At 36.2% G+C, this 20,782-nt stretch overlaps 1 protein-coding gene across 6 annotated transcripts in view; it reads left to right on the top strand.

Moving 5' to 3' along the window:
- The window catches only part of Creb1 (cAMP responsive element binding protein 1), a 61,658-nt gene that overhangs the window by 27,509 nt on the left and 13,367 nt on the right, over positions 1 to 20,782 (top strand). For all 6 annotated transcript variants that reach the window (XR_011371138.1, XR_011371139.1, XM_070018490.1 and 3 more), the window contains 4 exons: positions 5,957 to 6,057; positions 11,941 to 12,083; positions 16,774 to 16,956; positions 18,974 to 19,124. Coding sequence is in view for 4 of the 6 variants with exons in the window: in XM_070018490.1 (XP_069874591.1) it covers positions 5,957 to 6,057; positions 11,941 to 12,083; positions 16,774 to 16,956; positions 18,974 to 19,124 (578 nt within the window). In the remaining 2 variants the exon portion in view is untranslated. The remainder of the gene's footprint in view (positions 1 to 5,956; positions 6,058 to 11,940; positions 12,084 to 16,773; positions 16,957 to 18,973; positions 19,125 to 20,782) is intronic.

The following is a 20,782-nucleotide window of genomic DNA, read 5'->3' as shown; positions in this document are numbered from 1 at the left end:
CTTTGATTCTTCTTTGCCATCCTAATTGCCTTTTTCTGGGTGAGAAATAATGTTTTCTTTCAGTATGATAGCCAAAAATGATAGATCTCTGTAGAGGGGAGATGTGTTTCCTTTGTCCTATAAGCATTCTATTAATGTTATCAAAGGATATGTGAAGATGTTGTTAGCTAGTATCGATTTATTGAACTGTTGATCTCCTCTGCTTCATTTAGTCCTTGTGCTTTGGCTTGGGAAAGACAGTGTTTTCATGTGAAATCAAGTTGGGTAAATTTCCAGAAGCTCTTGGAATGGATTTTGTTAACAAGTAGTTGATAGTGTTACCAAATTAAAAGCCAAGAATTTCTATGGCCTCATAATCACTCAGAAGTAGTTCTTTGCCTTACTTAGTTTTTTATCTCATTGAAGGCTACCTTACTGTTTTCCATGTTCTCACATTCTCTTCTTGATCATAGTGGAAAGATCTTGACCTGCCAGGGAGGAGACCTAGATTCTGACCTATTTGGATAGTAATAAGTCAGATGCTCTTGGGCATGTCAACCTTTAATTTATATTTTACTTAAAGACATAGATTTTCTTCCATTAAAAAAAAAGTTACATAGTCTATGGAGATTACAATGGGAGAATAATAATGTTCATTATTTATTATGTTCATATTTTGGAACATAATTTTGATGTAATTACTTTATAGAAATACATATTTATCTTTAAAAAACAGATTTTCCATTAAGATAATTTATGCTTATAATTTACAACATGTAAGTTTCCAGAAGAAAAGTTAGACTTCTTAAAGCCTTAATTCTATAAATAGATACAAATATACATGTGGACTTTTTTCTTTTATAAAGGGCCTAAGCTGTACAGAATCTACTAAACTTTTACTAGTCACTTTAGCTGGCTAACAGTGACTCATATTAATAGATAGGAAGTAGTTTACAGCAGAAGATGTGATCAACAAGGTGTGGAATTGTTCCTCAAACTTCTACATAGAAGAACATTAAGCCGGGCGCTGGTGGCTCACGCCTATAATCCTAGCTACTCAGGAGGCTGAGATCTGAGGATCACAGTTCAAAGCCAGCCCAGGCAGGAGAGACCGTGAGACTCCTATCTCCAATAAACCACCAGAAAACCGGAAGTGGCGCTGTACTCAAGTGGTAGAGTGCTCACCTTGAGCTGAAGAGCTGAGGGACAGCACCCAGGCCCAGAGTTCAAGCCCCACGACCGACCAAAAAGAAAAAAAGAAGAACATTATTATTATATAACAAGGCTTCAAATACACAAAGTACATTTTCATGATGGGAGAATTAAGATACTCCTGTTTATATATTGCAATCTAAAAATAAGAAACTAAGCTGTACTTATTTCATGTACAGCATGGCTTTGGTGCTCTAACATTGTTACATACGTATGTTCTCAAAGATAATGTGAAAATCCTTATAAAAATGTTGAGGATTACACAGTATTTAGGGGTTGAGGGTGCCATCCTCATTTTATTAGTTGTGGCCACATTTTAATACAATGTAGTTAAAATGTACCAGACAGGTGATTTATAGATAATATTACTTTGAATTATTACATTTCATCTCTACAACAAATGCTTATTGATCACATGCTATGTACCAGTCATTGTTCTAGGTGCTATCAAAGACAGCAGTGAACAAACCATACATCTATTTCTCTTGAAGATCACATTGAGTGAAGAGAGACAGACTATGAAAAAAATAAAATATGTCAGGTGAGGATAAGTGCTGAAGAGATTAATAAAACAGGGGTAAAGGGTAGAGAAAGGTGCAAAGGGAAAAGTGCTTATTTTATATAAGATGATTGGGGAAATGATGAGCAGAGACCAGAAGGCAGGTGTGCCAAGTAGATAGTGAAAGCTATCAAGGTTTGGAAATGAGGATGATTGGGATTCTGTGATATAAGGAAATAGCAGGGTGTTGATAGAATAGAATAAACAAGCAGAGTGATTGGAGATGAGATTTTATTTTGTTTTGCTGCCAGTATCGTGCCTTAATCGCATCTTGTATTCACTGGGCTTGCTTGCCCACTACTGGTGGTCTACTACTTGAGCCATACCTCCAACTCTGCTTTTTCCTGTTTAATTGGGGATGGAATTTCAAGGGTTTTCTGCCAGGACTGGCACTGAAAGGTCTTCTGGGTCTCAGCTTCTTGAGTAATTAAAATTACATGTTTGAGCCTCTGGCAGCAGCTGAAGATGAGCCTTCTGGTGCTTTGTAATATGATGGGGATAGCAGTAAAAACCTTGTATGACACACAGACTCTGTAATTATACTACAGTAAAATATTTAACAGTTTCCTAACTTCACGGTGTTTATTGTTTAACATATAGGCACATTTCTGACCTTAATGATGCCTGGGAAGCAAGGACTTGGAAGATGTATTTTACCTAACAGATATTTGAAAAAAGAAATTCATTTGAACTATCCCATTTCAGAAAAAGTACTATTTTAACTACAAATGAGAGTATTGTTTCTTGAAAAAAAACATATGCTTTGGAGAGAAAATTTGGCAACAAATTTGAAAATGTTTTCATATTTTCCTCCCTCTAGGGGTAATGTACGTTTGTCTTCCCAAAAGTATTGAGAGAGAGAGAGAGAGAGAGAGAGAGAGAGAGAGAGAGAGAGAGAGAGTGTGTGTGTGTGTGTGTGTGTGTGTGTGTGTGTGTGTGTGTGTGTGTGTGTGTGTGTGTGTGTGTGTGTGTGTGTGTGTGTGTGTGTGTGTGTGTACACTTAGGCTTAAACTCTTTCATTCTCATTTGGCTTTTTTACTTTGGCTTTTTTACTTATAGCTGGTGGTATTTATCACTTGAACCAAGCCTTCTCTTCTGGCTTTTTCTAGTTGGAGATGAGAGTCTTATGGATATGTTTGTTGAAGTTGGTTTTAAACCTTAGTTTTCAAGTCTCAAGCCACCTGAGTAACTAAGATTATAAGCAAGAGTCAGTAGCCCACAGCTATGCCTCAGAATTTTTAAAAAGCTTCCATACTGTTTGGAAGTCTAAGTTTCAGTAGGTATTGAATTTATTGGTTAAAAAGTGTGAAACTGGCCAGGCACCGGTGGCTCACACCTGTAATCCTACCTACCCAGGAGGCTGAGATCTGAGGATCACGGTTCAAAACAAAAAAAAACAAAAACAAATTATATCAACTACAGGTAGCTCACATCTGTAATCCAGGATTACAGATGGATCACCAAGACCAATGGGTAAAAAAGTCTGTGAGACTGCTCCAAAATAACCAGCGAAAAGCAGGGCTGGAGGCATAGCTTAATTGGTAGAGCACCAGCAGAGCAATTAAACAAGTGCAAGGCCTTGGGTTCAAATCCCAGTACCACCAAACATTCATACATATATACACATACACCTGTACACACATATACATGTACATACACATGAAATTGTAAGGCCTTTCTACCAGCATGCAGTAACCAACTTAGACTAGGGAGTAAGAACCTAAATCTCAACATCAGTTTTCATAGTTGTGATTCTGTAGTTGGTAGCTGAAAATCAACTGATTGTTTTACTTTGTAAGTTCAACCTACATATTGAGGGTTGTCTTTTTCATAACTAACAGTTATTAAATCACATTTCCTAAACCTAAGCCTAGACCCATATCACTTTAAAAGACAATAAATGACTTTTTAGTGAAGCATATTTAGTCACATCAGTTTATTAGCAAAAAGTTACATAATTTATCTTTAGGAAATTAGAATTAGTATTTATACTTAACCTATCTTAAAGAACTCTTGATGAGCAACAAATTAAATAACACTTAAAATGTACAATTAAGTTGGGTGCCAGTGACTCACATATGTAATTGTCGCTACTCAGGCTGAGATCTGAAGATTGCAGTTCAAAGCTAGATCAACCCAGACAGTCTATGAGACTCCAATCTTCAATTAACAATGAAAAAGCCAGAAATGGAGCTGTGGCTCAAGTGTTAGAATGCAAACCTTGATTGGAAAAAAAGCTCAGGGACAGTACTCCGGCCCTGAATTCAAGCCCCAGGACCATCACAAGCACACGCACACGCACACACACACACACACACACACACACACACACACACACACACACATACACATACACACACACACATACAACAAATAAGAAGTATATATGCCTATGTGAAATTATACATAACCCTGAATTCAAGCCCCAGGACCATCACAAGCACACACACACACACACACACACACACTACAAATAAGAAGTATATATGCCTATGTGAAATTATACATAAATATACATAAACATATATACATATACTGGTAGATTTGCAGATCAAGAGCTTGAAGATCAACATCCTAGGCTCTTGCTAAGGTTCCTTGATCCAGTGAGTAAAAACTATCTAAGCCATGAGTTTCAACTTACCCATATAAAGTACTTAAGCTTCAGAGGATAGTTTTAAAAACATTTAGGAATATTATATCATTACTTTGATTTATTTTTTAGTCATTATATAGAATTATTATATGGGACCTCCAACAGTAAATGAAAGGAGCTTTTTTTTCTTATGGATTTAAACAATAAAGTTATAAAATACAGATCTTATTATTTATATGCATGGGTACGTGCATGTGTACAAGTATGCATGCATATGCTATGCTGGGGCTTGAATTCCGGCCCTTGTCTCTTTCAAGGTTAGCACTCTCCCACTTAAGCCAGCCTCCACTTCTGGCTTTGTGCTGATTAATTGGAATAAGGTCTCAGATTTGGGCTGTGTTCAAACAAGATCCTCAGATCTCAGCCTCTTGAGTAGCAGAGATTGTAGACATGAGCCACGAGACATGAGACATGAGCATGTAGACATGCCTAGCCTTTAGTCTAATTATTTATGTCGACAAATAATGAGGATAGCAGTACATATAAAATACATTTGAGGATCTTTATTGCCACTAGATCTTCTATTTATAAAATAGATATAATTCTAGTAGCACCCATTGGTAACTGGTGTTACATACACTTATGTGAGTACATAGCAACTGACACAGAGTAATCTGTGAATTCTCATTTCTGTTAAGCCACATGGAACCTTTATTCACTTACATTCATTATCTGTGAATCTAAGAATGCTTACCAAAAACACATAGTTCTTCACCTGGAATGTTGGCTTAAAAATAACTGTAGAGGCTAGGTTCTGGTGGCTCATACCTGTAATCCTAGCTACTCAGGAAGCTGAGATTTTAGGATTGCAGTTCAAAGCCAGCCCAGTAAGGAAAGTGAAATTCTTAACTCCAGTTAGCTGCTTAAAAAGCCAGAAGTGGAGCTGTGTCTCCAAGTGGCAAAGTGCTAGCCTTACGCAAAGAAAAAAAACAAAAACAAAAAAACAGTGACAGTGCCCAAGCTGAGTTCAGGCTCCAAGACCTGCCAATCAAAATAAAACTGCAGAATGCTAACTTATTAATATGTCTATATATAAAAGTGAACTTCTTACTAACTTGCCTAAAACAACTGTCTAGAATGTGGTGGGGCAGCTCTGATCTTAATTGTGCACTTGTAAATTTAGAAATATTTGCAGAATAATTAAAAGAAAGTACTTACATAGTCACTGCATAGATTTAGGACCATATTCTTGGTCATTTGTTCTTTTTTAATGCTAAACCCCATTTTAGTTGGCAATTTTGTTCTAAAAAAATCGGAGGAAAAAACTGACAATACTAATGCATTCAGGATAGGTTAAACGGAGTTCTGAATTTAAAGACAAATGTTTCAGGGCAAATGTTTTAATTTTCTCTGACTTCATCTTAATTCATACTTAATGTAGCTTAAGAAAAGGGGTGCAGAGTGACTAGTTGCCTAAGTGGTTGTCTCCCATTTAAAACTGAAGCATATAAATGGTTTATATATAATCATTCGTATTTGACTTTCTTGAGTTTCATAAAATTTGATGGGAACTAAATTTAGTTGCCAAGATAAAAGTTCTTCTTTATTTTCAGATTTCAACTATTGCAGAAAGCGAAGATTCACAGGAATCAGTGGATAGTGTAACTGATTCTCAAAAACGAAGGGAAATTCTTTCAAGGAGGCCTTCCTACAGGTAAGGAGTTTTAATAGCTAAAATAAAAATATATATGGCGGGGCTGGGAAGGTGGCTCAGTGGTAGAGCGCTTGCCTTGCATGCCTGAGGCCCTGGGTTCAATTCCCCAGCACCACATAAGCAAAAAGAAAAAAGCCGGAAGTGGAGCTATGGCTCAAGTGGTAGAGTGCTAGCCTTGAGCTGAAGAGCTGAGGGACAGCGCCCAGGCCCAGAGTTCAGGCCCCACGACCGGACCCAAAAAAAAAAAAAAAAAATATGGGGACAGGAGAAAAAAACTAAGAAAGTGAAGGAATGGGTGACATTGTCCAAAAAGGAATATACTCATTATTTGACTTATGTAACTAACCCCTCTGTATCACCTTCATAATAACAATTTAAAATTTTAAAAAAGCAGCTTAAAAGAAAAAGAATTTTAAATGTACAAGAAGCCTTTGATAGTAGTAGATACAGATATCAGAAAAAGAACAAGCTTTTCAAACCTAATAGATTTTTTTCCTGTATTTCTTAAGTTACTTCTCTAAAATAAATTGAAGCTTGTCGTACAGAATGAGACCACTTCTTACTGAAGTTCTGGATAAAAACACTTTTTTATTGTTAAAATATTTGGAACAAATCTGATAGGTTATACCATTTTCTAGTTATATATTAGTTCAGAGTCTGAGTATTTATCTACTCATGTTTACATATCATTTTTTATACCATGCTACTTAGCAAATTATGATTTATATTAATTTAGTAGTTGTTTTTGAGTGGTGCTTTCTTCTCATGCTCTAGTACTAAGGACACCTTTCTGTAGTTTGTCTTCAGCTGTGGAGGTTGCCTACATCCTGAATCGCATCCAGGATGCTAAAGCCATTTATTTTTCACAGAAGTTAGCTCATATTAACTATATCCAGGCAAGGTAATTGCACAAATTTTGATTAATTTACTTCAGAGCTTAACTCCGTACTAAGAGGAGTAGAGGAAACACTAGAACTTATTGGCATAAGCAGGAACTTTCTGTGTAGACTTCCAAGGATTCAGCAAATTGGAGACAGAATTGTCAAATGGGATTACATCATGTTAAAAAAGTTTCTGCAAGGGCTGGGAAGGTGGCTCAGTGGTAGAGCGCTTGCCTTGCATGCATGAGGCCCTGGGTTCTATTCCTCAGCACCACATAAGCAAAAAGAAGAAAGCTGGAAGTGGCGCTGTGGCTCAAGTGATAGAGTGCTAGCCTTGAGCTGATGAGCTGAGGCCCAGAGTTCAGGCCCCACGAGTGGACTCCCCACCCCCAAAAAAAAAAGTTTCTGCAAAACAGGGCATTGGTGGCTCACTCCTGTAATCCCTAACTATTCAGGAGGTTGAAAAATGATCTGAGGATCACATTTTGAAGACAGTCAGGGTAGGAAAGGTGTGAGACTCTTAGCTGCAATTAACCACCAAAAAAAAGAAAAAAAAAAAAAAAAAGCCAGAAGTGGAGACATGGCTCAATTAATCAAATGCTAGACTTGAGCAAAAACACTTAGGAACAGTGCCCAGACCTTGATTTCAAGCCCCAGGAACAGGACAAAAAAAAGTTTCTTCACAGTAAAGGACATGGTTACTAAGCTAAAAAAACAGAAGAAGATCTTTATCTGATAAGTGTCTAATATCATGAATATACAAAGAGCTCAAGAAACTAAATTTTCAAATAATAATTCAATTAATAAATGGTCAAAGGACCTAAATAGAGACTTATCAGAAGAAGTAAACCTGGTCAGTAGATACATAAATCCTTCATCTCATAAAAGCTATATAAATCAAAACAACACTGAGATTCTAATCACATTTTGGATATTTATCCAAAAGATTACAAGTCAGGATACAGTAAAGACATTTGCACACTCATGATCACTGCTGTACTATTCACCATAGCCAAGTGAGAGAAACAGCCCAGATGCCCTCCAGTGGACAAATGGATTAAGAAACAATCGCATGAAAGAAAAAACATTTGAATACTTATCTTGGGGTTCATTTCACCTAACATCAAGTTATCTGAACATTTCTGCTTGTCTCAGACATATACTAGTTATTGCAAATAAGGGAAACCATGGGACCTATGTTTCTTTGGGCCTGGCTTACTTCACTTAATACAATTTTTTCCAAGTCTTTCCATTTCCTAACAAATGGGGCAATGTCATTCTTTCTGATGGAAGCATAGAATTCCATTGTGTATATATACCACATTTTCATGATCCATTTGTCTACTGAGGGGCATCTGGGTTGGTTCCGTATCTTACCTATGGTAAATAATGCTGCAATAAACATAGTTGTGCTGGTAGCTTTAGTATGGTCATGTTTGTGATCATTTGGGTAAATGCCCAAAAGTGGGATTGCTGGGTCATAGGGGAGCTCTCTATGGAGTCTTTTGAGGAACCTCCATACTACTTTCCAAAGTGGTTGAACAAGTTTACACTCCCACCAACAATGCAGTAAAGTTCCCTTGTTTTTTCTTTCATGCAATTGTTTCTAACATATTTATAAGATGATTTCTTTGTTGCTTTGTATGTCCCTCCCCCACGGTATAACCCCTGCTTTCACTGTATATGATGTTGGTATAATTTGTGGAGGGGAAGGACAAAAACAAATCGTTTAAATAGGGATTCAGGTGGACCCATTGCAACAATGAAATGTCAAGTCATTTTATCGAAAATCGAACTTTGCAACACTGGCCTGGAGGGTTGGGGGAGGGTGGGTGGGAGTTGGGAAGGGATGGGAAGGGGAAACAAAGGAGGAGGCAACAATGCTTGATTAAAAAATGTATTCATTATCTTGCCCATGTAATTGTAACCCCTCTGTACAGTATTTTCACAATTAAAAAAAATAAATTTTAAATATAAAAAAGAAATAAAGAAATATGCACAAGGTAATGGAAATTGAAAAAAAATGGATTAAGAAAATATGGGAGGGAGGGATGGGATGAGTATGTAGTTAGGTAGACAGAATGGAATTTTAACTATATCAAAAAAAAACATAGCTAAAAAAAATAAAATAAAAATAAAAAAATAAAATAAAATAAAACATATAGGGTGTCATGCATATATACACAAACATATAACTAAACTATATACAGGGAAGGATTCCAGTGGTATTATTACTTTGAACAATAGAATGAATACCTGGAAGCTGGAATGTTGTGAGAGTTAGGGCATGAGGTCAAGGGGAGGAAGCTAGACACATGGACAGAAGAAGTTTAATGCAGTCATATTCAGTGTATATATGTGAAAATGGAACTAAGTAAATTGAGGGTAGGTGGGAAAGATGAGGAGAATGATGAAAGGAGTGAGTGATGTTGTACCCACAAACTGATACTGACATTAAATAGTACTTAAAAATAAAAAGGTTAATTTCAGAGTCTTACAGTTATGTTTCTTTTCCTCATTAGCCTAAAAAAACTATTTCATGTGTTTTTTAGTTGTTTGTTTGTTTTGCCAGTTATGGGCCTTGACACAGGGCCTGAGCAGTGTCCCTGAGCTTTTTCTCTCAAGTTCATGCTCTACCGTTTGAACCACAGCTCCAGTTCCAATTTTCTGATGGTTAATTGGGATAACTGTCTCATGGACTTTCCTGCCCACACTGGCTTTGAACCGTTATCCTCAGATCTCAGCATGGCCACCAGCGCCTGGCTATATTCATATTTTTTTTTAAGGAATGGTGATCTCACAAAAACACATAACATATTTACTGCTAAGCTTAATAAGATTTAGCTTCACAAATTAACAATTCTGAATTTCTATCAACAAATGATTTTTGAGGCCTTAAGAAATTTTATGTTAGTAGTGCCCTCATAATTTTGTTTTAGATATAATTAGTATTAGGAGTTTTTGTTTGTTTTTTTTTTGTCAGTTGTGGGGCTTGAACTCAGGGCCTAGGCACTGTCCCTGAGCCTCTTGGTAGATTTTAACTTTGAAATATAGCTGATGTTAGTATGTAACATCTTTGAGGCTAAAGCTTTGTATTGAAAAAAATTCTTTTTTTTTTTTTTTAAATTTAAATTTTATTTTATTTTATTTGAGAGCATACTGTACAGAGGGGTTACAATTACATTGGCAGGATAATGCATACATTTCTTACCAAGCATTGCAGCCTCCTCCTTTGTTTACCCTTCACCTCCCTTCCCAGCCTCCCCCCTCCCCCCCACCCAATCATACCCCCTGAAAAAAATTCTTAACCTTATTTGACTTATAGTCTAAAACCTAGAAACAGTCATTTAATAATGATAAATTAATAATTAACAAGTTAATAATTACAAGTTAAAATGATATTTAATAGTCAAATGAAAAGTATCATGAGACCAGATGTGTTGAGAATACTATTCCTGCTCTTGTAATCCAACTTTCTTATTGGGTATCATTTTAATTTTATGAATTCTTATAACCTAGCCTCCATATTTTGATTATAGCCAAGTGCTTAACATGCAAGGCTGAAGCTAAAAACACTAACTGATGATCCATCAATTAGAGATAAATTTTAATTGAAACATTCTTATCTCTGTAGCATTTTATATCCAGAGGAAATCCTTGAAAAGTGCAGTTTAGCTAAAAAATGTAGAAGCTGTGCATATTAAATTTACAAATGACAGGTTTATAAGTTCCTCAAGATGTAAGAGGATAAAAACTTTGAAAGATCATAGCAGCCAAAGACAGTAGGATGAAACAAGAATGGTTGTGTAAAATTTTCAAAATTGATCATGAAATGAAACTACATATTCAACATTAAATTAAGAATATATATATATATATATTTTTTTTTGGGGGGGTCCGGTTGTGGGGCCTGAACTCTGGGCCTGGGCGCTGTCCCTCAGCTCTTCAGCTCAAGGCTAGCGCTCTACCACTTGAGCCACAGTGCCACTTCCGGCTTTTTTTTGCTTATGTGGTGCTGAGGAATCGAATCCAGGGCCTCATGCATGCAAGGCAAGCACTCTACCACTGGGCCACCTTCCCAGCCCCTAAATTAAGAATATTTTAAAGAAGATTACATTCTTTAAGTTATTACTAATATGGTGTGGCTGCCTCCCTGTCCCCTCCTGCCAATATTCTGTAAGACTACTGAAGTGAGAAACATAGTGTCTAGTTTAAAGGAGGGAATTTATCTTATTGATGAGTCCACAGTCTAGTATATACATTAAGAGAAAGTGACCTGTATCCAGGAAGATTTAGCCTGGTGGTATAACAATAATTTGAAAAACTTGAGAGCATTAAAAAAGGCTTCTTGCTTCATGTTTCAGTTGTCATACAAAAGAGAACTAGGTAGATTAGTTTCCAGATCTAAAGAGGTAGCTTTTAAAACTTTTTCTTTCATAATCCATGGAAAGAAACATATCTCCCTTTTATAGTTTTCTATAAGCATACAAATACATGTATATAGAGCTGAATGTATATTAGAGGCTGAAGCATTTAAGTTTCAGGCCAGCCAGGGCTAAAAAGCAAGACCTTGTATTTAAGAAAAAAGAAATACTCATAATCAACATGTCTTTTTTTTCTTTCTAGACCTTGTATTTGACATTCTTCATTCTTTGAGTTTATTTTTATGATTCATATATTTTAAACTTATATACTAAGCATTAGCAGCTTTATTAACTTAGCCAATAATTGGGGCTTGAACTCTGGGCCTGAGCACTGTCCCTCAGCTCTTTAGCTCAAGGTGCATGCTCTACCACTTGAGCCACAGCACCACTTCTGGTTTTCTAATGGTTTATTGGAGATAAGAGTCCCACGGACTTTCCTGCCTGGGCTGGCTTTGAACCATGATCCTCAGATTTCAGCCTCCTGAGTAGCTAGGATTACAGGCGTGAGCCACTGGCACCCAGCCTTAGCCAGTAATTTTTACCTTTAGTTTAATTAATATAGTTCTTTATTTTTCTAGGAAAATTTTGAATGACCTATCTTCTGATGCACCAGGAGTACCAAGGATTGAAGAAGAAAAGTCTGAAGAGGAGACTTCAGCCCCTGCCATCACCACTGTAACGGTGCCAACTCCAATTTACCAAACTAGCAGTGGACAGTATAGTGAGTAAACATAAGTGTCATGTCTTTTCTCAGTCTTTTTTTTTTCCTTCTTTTCATTTATTAGGCTTGAACTCAGGGCCCAGGTGCTGTCCCTGATCTCTCTTGTTCAAGGTTAGTGCTCTACCCTTTGAGCCACAGCACCACTTCCGGTTTTCTGGTGGTTAATTGGAGATAAGAATCTCATGGACTTTCCTGCCTGGGCTGTCTTCAAACTGTGATCCTCAGATCTCAGCCTCCAGAGTAGCTAGCATTACTGGTGTAAGCCACTGGAGCCCAGCTTCTTTTCTCTGTCATACTGCCATTATTATATTTCCTTTACTGTCAGTATACAGAAGTCTTTAATAGAAATAGTTTTTTCAGATTACTCAATATGTAAGCCCTTTGTATCTATTTTTTGTTTTGTGTAAAACACAAAGTCAATAGCTTTGTGACTACAAAATGAAACTATAGATCTTAATCATCATGTGATACTAAGAGAAAATGTAGGTTTTCAGATAGGGGAAAATTTGTTTTATTTTGTTTAAGCCTCAAAAATGCTCCCATTTGTTCATTTATTTTTAATGATTTGTTTTACCTCCTTAAAAGTGTTTAAAAGAATTCATATTTCATAATACTTTGAGAAGGAGTGGCTTGGTTGCAGTCTTATTAAAGCACATTTAAATATTCTTTTCATATACAAGGTAGCTTATATTGAATTATAGCATAACTTGAAGGATTACTAAAATTAACAGAATATTCTACTGTTTGGCTACAGACACAAAAAGTTTCACTTGCACAGTTGTTTATTTCTATTTCATGGTATCTGTCTACATTTATGTCTGTCTTACCTCTTTTTGTTTGTTGGTTTTTATCCAATACCAGCATTTGAACTCAGGGCCTCATGCTCACTCAGCTTGTTTGCCCATGGCTGGTGCTCTGCCCCTTGAGTCATCCCTCCAGCCTTACTTTTTTCTGGCTAATTGGAGACCATCTCAACAAATAGCTAATACTAGCTTCTGATTATGTGGCACTGAGGAATCAACCTAGGGCTTCATGCATGCTAGGCAAGTGCTTTAGCATTAAGCCACATTCACAGCCCCTAATACTGGCTTCTGAGTAGCTAGTATTACAGGTGTGAGCTACCAGTATCTAGTTAAAGATGGGGTTTTTTTCCTCCTCCTCTTTTTCTCCTCCTTCTCCTCCTCCTCTTCTTCTTCTTTTTCTTCTTCTGCTGCTGCTTCTGCTTCTTCTTCCTTCTTATCCTTCCTTCTTCTCCTTCTCTTCCTCCTCCTCTTCTTCCTCCTGTTCCTCCCCCTCCTTCTCTTCTTCCTTCTTCCTCCTCCTTCTTCCTCCTCCTTCCTCCTCCTCCTCCATCTCCTCCTCCACTCTCCTCCTCCTCCTCCTCCTCCTTCTTCTTCTTTCTTTTCTCTTCTCTTCTTTTTTCTCCCTTCTCTCTTCTTTCTTCCCTGCGGGAAATGGGGTTTAAACTTGGAAGACTCTACCAGAATTTGCCTTCTGGGCCTTCCACTTGGCCTAAAAGTATTTTCATAAAATACTTTTGAAACCTGCTGTTTGATTTGTGTGAATAAATGATACTTCCTTTATTTCTCTTCATATGTGATGCCCAAGTTACTCGTTTTTAGTTCTAGCCCATTGTAGCTTTGCCTGCCTGCACTTTACATCCAACTGTATTAAAAACAGATTCCCAAGTAGCAAATGTTTAGCTCTCCCAAAGCTGGAACTTTTGACAGTATGTTGAAAGAAAGCTTTTTTTTTTTTTTTTTCAAACCAAGTTACTCATTTACTATTTGAGCTCTGTGGACTTAGTTATCTTTTTTCCTTCTTAAATATTCTGTTGGACAGGATAAATAGATGACATCTTTAAGCCCGTGCATTTTAAATTTTATGATTGCTTCTTACCCAGATAATTCAAGGATGTCTCTTTTACATTAATAGATGAACTTAGTTTCTCCCTATTTCAGCATACTAAGATATACAATATCTTCCTGTTAGTAACATACAATATGAACCTGTTAGTAACAGGTTTACTATTCAGATTCAAGATTGAATAGTTTGGGTTTTTACAATGCCTTTTTTTATTCAATGCCTTTATCCATTTTCCTCTCTGTGTATATACACATCATTTTGATGGAACTGACTTATTAACATTTTCTTGACTAAGCACTGTAGTGAACACTCAAATATATAACATTATTTCTTGTCAAATGAACATATGGTTGTCAAAATTAATAATATTTATAAGCTCTCTTCCCTTTTCAAAGTTTTTCCATATACATGACCTGTTTAAATATTTATAACAATGAACCAAATATTATTAGCATTACAGAAGCTAGAACAAAATCAAGTAAGGATTTAGTGATAGAATTTGGTCTATAATTCATACTTATATGTAGCTTTTTTTTCACTTGAATTTACTGCTGTGTAGCCAAAAAGAAAATGGTTTGTTAAATACAGTAGAATTTATTAACTCTGTATAAAGTTTGATTCTGTTTGCTTACTCTTTAATCTTACAGAATCTGACCCTAATTCTTTTTTTTTTAATTTAATTTAATTTTATTTGTGAACATACTGTACAGAGGGGTTACAATTACATGGGCAGAATAATGCATACATTTCTTACCAAGCATTGCACCCTTCTCCTTTGGTTTACCCTTCACATCCCTTCCCAGCCTCCCCCCTCCCCCCCAATCCCAATCCTTCTCCTTCCCCCCCCTTCCCCGCTCTCCCCCCACCCCCACCCCTACCCCCCCCCCCCCCCGCACCGACATTGTAAAGCTCGTTTTGGACATGACCACTTGTACTTCTCATTGTGGCAACACTGACCGTAATTCTTAAATACTGTTCTTCCCCTTTGTCTAAGATTAGCTAAAATGAACGAATTATATATGCTAGTATACAAATTTTCACAATATCAACTTGTTATGCTAGCCAAATAGTAACCTTTAACTCTCCTTATTTATTAAACACAATAGATAATTTTCCATGTCCCAAAAACTCCTAGCTTCTTGATAATTGATTCCCAAATTCCTTTCTAATATAGTAGCATACACAAGTCAGACATGTTTATCTTATTTTTGCCTTTTTTTTTTAAACTTTCTCTTAGTTAAAATCCATTTGAATTTTATATTCCTTCTCTTTCTGGAATACTTGACCTCAGTATGGCTTGGAAAGATTGAACCACATTTCTCAATGCTTTTTGTCATCTAAATAAAATAATTTATGGTTTTAATGAATAGCAAGTGTAGATAGTGATTTTTTTACAAAAGATCCTATAAGAAAATATATGTATCAGAAAGTACAGGACTTTTTTTTTAAGCTCATGTCATTGAACATACTTAGTAAGCTACATCCTAAGATTTATTTACCTATCTATTGAGATTAAGAGGGTTTTTTTTTTTTTGGGGGGTGGGGGGTCCAGTCAGGGGGCCTGAACTCTGGGCCTGGGCACTGTCCCTCAGCTCTTCAGCTCAAGGCTAGCGCTCTACCAGTTGAGCCACAACACCACTTCCGGCTTTTTTCTTTTTTGCTTATGTGGTGCTGAGGAATCAAACCCAGGACCTCATGCATGCAAGGCAAACGCTCTACCACTGAGCCACCTTCCCAGCCCCTCTATTGAGATTAAGTCTTACTGTCTTGCCTCTATTATCTTGCTCAGACAATCCTCCCAACTCAGCTTCCTGAGTACCTCAGACTACAAACACAATTACTACACCTAGCTAATTAAGTACACATTTGATATAGTCAATGATTGCTAAAGGAGTTGGAAAATAGAATTATCTGGTAATAAGCTATATTAATTGCAATTTCAAACAATGATTTTTTTTTTCTGCCTGTTCTGGGTCTTGAATTCAGGGCCTGGGTACTGTCCCTAAGCCTCTCTGTGTTAAGGCTAGCACTCTACCACTTAAGCCACAGCACCACTTCCGGCCTTTTCTGTTTATGTGGTACTGAGGAATCGAACCTAGGGCTTCATGCATGCTAGGCAAGCACTCTACCACTAAGCCACATTCCCAGCCCAAACATTTTTTTTTATTTATTTTTTATTTTTTTTGGGTCCGGTTGTGGGTCCTGAGCTCTGGGCCTGGGCCCTGTCCCTCAGCTCTTCAGCTCAAGGCTAGCGCTCTACCACTTGAGCCACAGTGCCACTTCTGGCTTTTTTTTCTGCTTATGTGGTGCTGAGGAATCGAACCCAGGGCCTCATGCATGTGAGGCAAGCACTCTACCACTGAGCCACCTTCCCAGCCCCCAAACAATTTTTTTAGTGCTTGTTCCCACTACTCTACTGAGTGCATTAGACTAAAGAAGAAAAAAAATCACATTTCCTACCTTAAAGAAATTTATTAGGACAGAATATTAGATAATGTATAAGTAATAGGTTATGTCGCTAATACTGGAATAAAGAAAAATACGGACCACAAAGTAGGGCCTCCTCAGAAACAAGTAAAGTCAAAAAGAATTTGACATTATATAAGTAGTCATGTAGTTCGTAGAACACATTTCTGTCCTAAAAATAGGATATGGTTTTCCTAAGTAGAAAATTACTGACTACATCAAACATTTCTTGGTGCTACTATTTGCTATTATAATTTATCCTTTGTCTTGCACATTGTTTTACATTGAACTAAATATATTTTAAAAGTCTTATATGGTGTTAAATAAACATGTAACTATACAATCCATTGGGTTTTAGTTGCCATTACCCAGGGAGGAGCAATACAACTGGCTAACAATGGTACCGATGGGGTGCAGGGTCTGCAAACACTAACCATGACGAATGCAGCCGCCACTCAGCCGGGTACAACCATTCTACAATATGCACAGACCACTGATGGACAGCAGATTTTGGTGCCCAGCAACCAAGTTGTTGTTCAGGGTAAGAAAATTCAGAATTCACAAATATGATAAATTCTTTGAAAGATTAAAATTTTGTAAATTGAAAAAAGTAAGTACCATTAAATATAATTAATGTCTCCTCACTATTTATTTAGATATATATTTAATGAAGAAAGAGATATTTTCCATGAAATCTACTGTTACTCCAATTGGACCAAAATGTCATGGCATAAAAACAACTATTTTCAATTTTAAAAATATAGTATGTATCGTTAACACATTTAGTCTTTGAGGACTTGAGGAGGGGTAGATTATTTTAAAAATAGTAAGTTAGGAAAATGGATTCTTGATCTGACTGCCTGGGGTCTGCTGTGTGATCCTCAGAAAGACCCAACCTTTCTAGGCCTAGGTCTTTCTTCTATGTTTGGATTTTGCTTTCTGGTTTTTCAAATTTATTCTAAAGAAATTTAAATACTTTTTTCTAAGATCACTACTTATTTCAAGTGAAAAAAACTATATTCCAAAAGAATACAGTATACAGGACTGTTGGGCTTTGGAGAGAAAGTAGTAGTAGATAAATGCTTGAATTATAGAAATAGCTTTTTTTCAGGATTCTGTAAGTAGGACTTCACCAGGGGTTTTTGTTGTTGTTGAATTTATTTGAATACTTCAAGATTAATTTATGCCAGATTAAAATATTACAGATGGAAGAACTAATAAATTTGTTTCTAAAAAATATTTACAGATATATTTATAGGTACTGGTGGCCCATGCCTGTAATCCTAGCTACTCAGGAGGCTGAGATTTGAGGATCAGTGTTCATAGCCAGCTCAGGCAAATAAGTCTGTGAGACTCTTTAATTAACCACCAGAAAACTGAAAGTAGAGCTGTGGCTCAAAGTGGTAGAGCGGTATCCTTGAGTTAAAAAAGCTCAGGGACAATGCCTAGGCTCTGAGTTCAAGTCCTACAACTAACAACAACAAAAAATTTTTACAGAAGTAACAGTGCATTTAGCCCTATGTTAGGTAATGATATCTGTACCATTCACCTTGAATAATTATTTTAGAATGATCCTAAAACACCAACCTGTCACAATTTATTAAATGGCCCTAATGTATTTACAGAATATATTCTGATAAACAAATGGTATTTGAAAGAAATATTTTGATTATTAATGGGAGTAAAACACCTTTTCACTTTACATGCAGGTACTCAAAAATTGTAAAGCAGGATGTCAGTGAATTTGAATTCTGAACGTCAGTTTGAAGATGGTAACATGTTTAGTATATAAATCTTTTCCACTCAAACTACACAAGTTAATTGATATTGATATCTGATGTAGATAATTTTATGAAGATCTTCAAATTCTCTCAATGTTAGGTTTCTTATTGGGAGAGCGTTTCATAAAGGAGTTTTTGGAAGCAGTTTGACAAGTAGGTTGTTTAGTTAGAAAAATACAATTTGAATTTAGCTATTATCATTTACATTTAACAATATGTTTTCAGATAATATAATTAGCTTCACTTTCTCATACTTTCAGTTTTGTTTGAATTAGAAATTTATAATAGTTGACCATAATGCTTTATTTTCTCTTCCATTTTGCTATTTTATGAAAAATCATGGTCGTTTTTATGTCGTGGCAAGAGTCTACTTGAAATTTTTTAATATGAATTTACCAATATCAAAGGAAGACACTGAGGATTATACTCTATCTAGGAAGATCATCCAAGCTGTGCCCTACTTCCCTTTTAGACTTAAGGTTGGTAAGCATGTTAACCACAGAATAGACCTGCATTCCAATAGGGATAAATGAGACCCAGCAGACATAGGTTAAGACATCTTTCACACAATTATCTATACTAATAAATACAGTAAATTGGGATTTATTTCTCAGTAATGACAGAGTTGATCATTATTTCAACATTTTAGCCATAATCATCTGCTCCTTATCACATCCCTTCGAATCCAAAAAGTGTGTTTAAAGTGATGATTGATACACAGTTAAATCAAGTTATAGAGTTTCTGTCTTACACCTTGTTCACTGTTCTTCTTTACAGCTGCCTCCGGAGATGTACAGACATACCAGATTCGCACAGCACCAACTAGTACCATTGCACCTGGAGTTGTTATGGCATCTTCCCCAGCACTTCCTACACAGCCCGCTGAAGAAGCAGCACGAAAGAGAGAGGTTCGTCTAATGAAGAACAGGTATGTATACTCCATTTATTTAGACCATTGTAGGTCAATTCTTCCAAGTGTGCCTTTGTAACTACTGATAATAGGATCTTTGAATTGAATTTTTTCCAATAGAAATGATCACCCTGAAACTTTCTCATTTATAAAATGAAATTGTGGGCTAGTCTTTTAATTATGAAGTAATTTTCTTAGGTGTGTTAATATTAAATGTTAAATTTACCTTAAATTTATCTGTAATAAATAAATGTATAATGCCACTTTATGTTTTAATATTTTCATTATTCAGAATGATAATTTAACACCAAAAGATTCCTTGAAAGTACATTAATAAGAATACCATATTTAGTAACAAAATTTTAAAATAGATATAGTTCTCAACAATGAAATTGGAGAGGTTGCTTGGTTACTGTTAAGATAGAGTCTCACTTTTTGCTTGAGCCATCCTGGATCCTAGTCCTCTTATTTATGCTGTATCTGGGATTACAGGTGTGTACCATCATGTCAGTTCTTTTCTGTTCAGATGACAGAATCTTACGACTTTTTGCCCAGGCTAGCCTGACCATGATCCTCCTGATCTCAGTTTTCACTGCCATGATAGGCACATACCATCCAGCTATTTGGGCCTTAAGAACGTATTTATCTGGGCTACTCTCAAACCATGATCCCTAAGTCTACCTTCCAAGTAGCTAGAATTACTTGTGTGCCACTGATATCTGGTCCAATGAAAGTTTTACCTATCAAAATGAAATACAGCTATAATCATGGATACTCAGAAGGCTAAGATCTGAGGATCACGGTTCAAAGCCACGGCAGTCAGCAAAGTCCATGAGATTCTTATCTCCAATTAACCACCAGAAAGCTGGAAATGGCACTTTGGCTCAAAGTGGTAGAGCACTAGCCTTAGAGCAAAAAGAGCTCAGGGACAGTGCCCAGGCCCTGAGTTCAAGCCCCACAGCTGACCAAAAAATAGGAAGTTTAAAATCATTCTCAGGAAGTAACTTCGTTGCCATAAGTAGTTAGCCTGTTTAAAACAGGGCAAACGAAACTTACTAAATATTTAAGATTTGACTATGGCAATGACTGAGACAAAAAAGTGAAAATAAAGATGTATGATGATATAAAAAATTAGAAATCAGTTCATCCCAAGAATCTTCAAATACTGCAATAGAGTGAAAGAAACAAAAACTGAACTTGAAAGATCTAGCTTCAAGTCTTAGCTCTCCCACTTAAAATGTTGTTCTAATGGTCAAGTAAGATTATACCCCTGAAAACATTTTGTACCTATGAATGCTCTGTTAGTTTCTTGTTTAAGCAACTTTGTGTTTCAGCTGATCTATCTCTTTGTACCTAAAATAATTTCTTAGCTGTCACAATGCTGATAAATTATATCTAAGCTATGAGAAATGGTATAGCCATTCTGAGATATTAGGGAGAAACTTGGAAAGAAACCCAGCAGCTTTTATTTTATCTTGTGCTCCAAATACCTTTCTTTAAGTAAATAAATTCCAGCACCAAATGGAAATGTAAAAGGTACGTTCAAATTTAATGTAAGAAAATTAATTATAAGAAAAATGCCTAACCCTTTTAATATAAAATATCTCAAGCAAATATTGGGTATAAAACTTTTAAAACAACAGCACGTACTAGTACAAACAAACAGTTCTAAGTAG

This window comes from Dipodomys merriami, unplaced genomic scaffold (assembly GCF_024711535.1).
Source record: "Dipodomys merriami isolate MVZ:Mamm:240054 unplaced genomic scaffold, mDipMer1.0.p SCAF_1, whole genome shotgun sequence".
NCBI classification, from domain to species: Eukaryota; Metazoa; Chordata; class Mammalia; order Rodentia; family Heteromyidae; genus Dipodomys; species Dipodomys merriami.
Note: the sequence above shows the minus strand (reverse complement) of the source record. Positions and strands in the feature narration are given on the sequence as shown.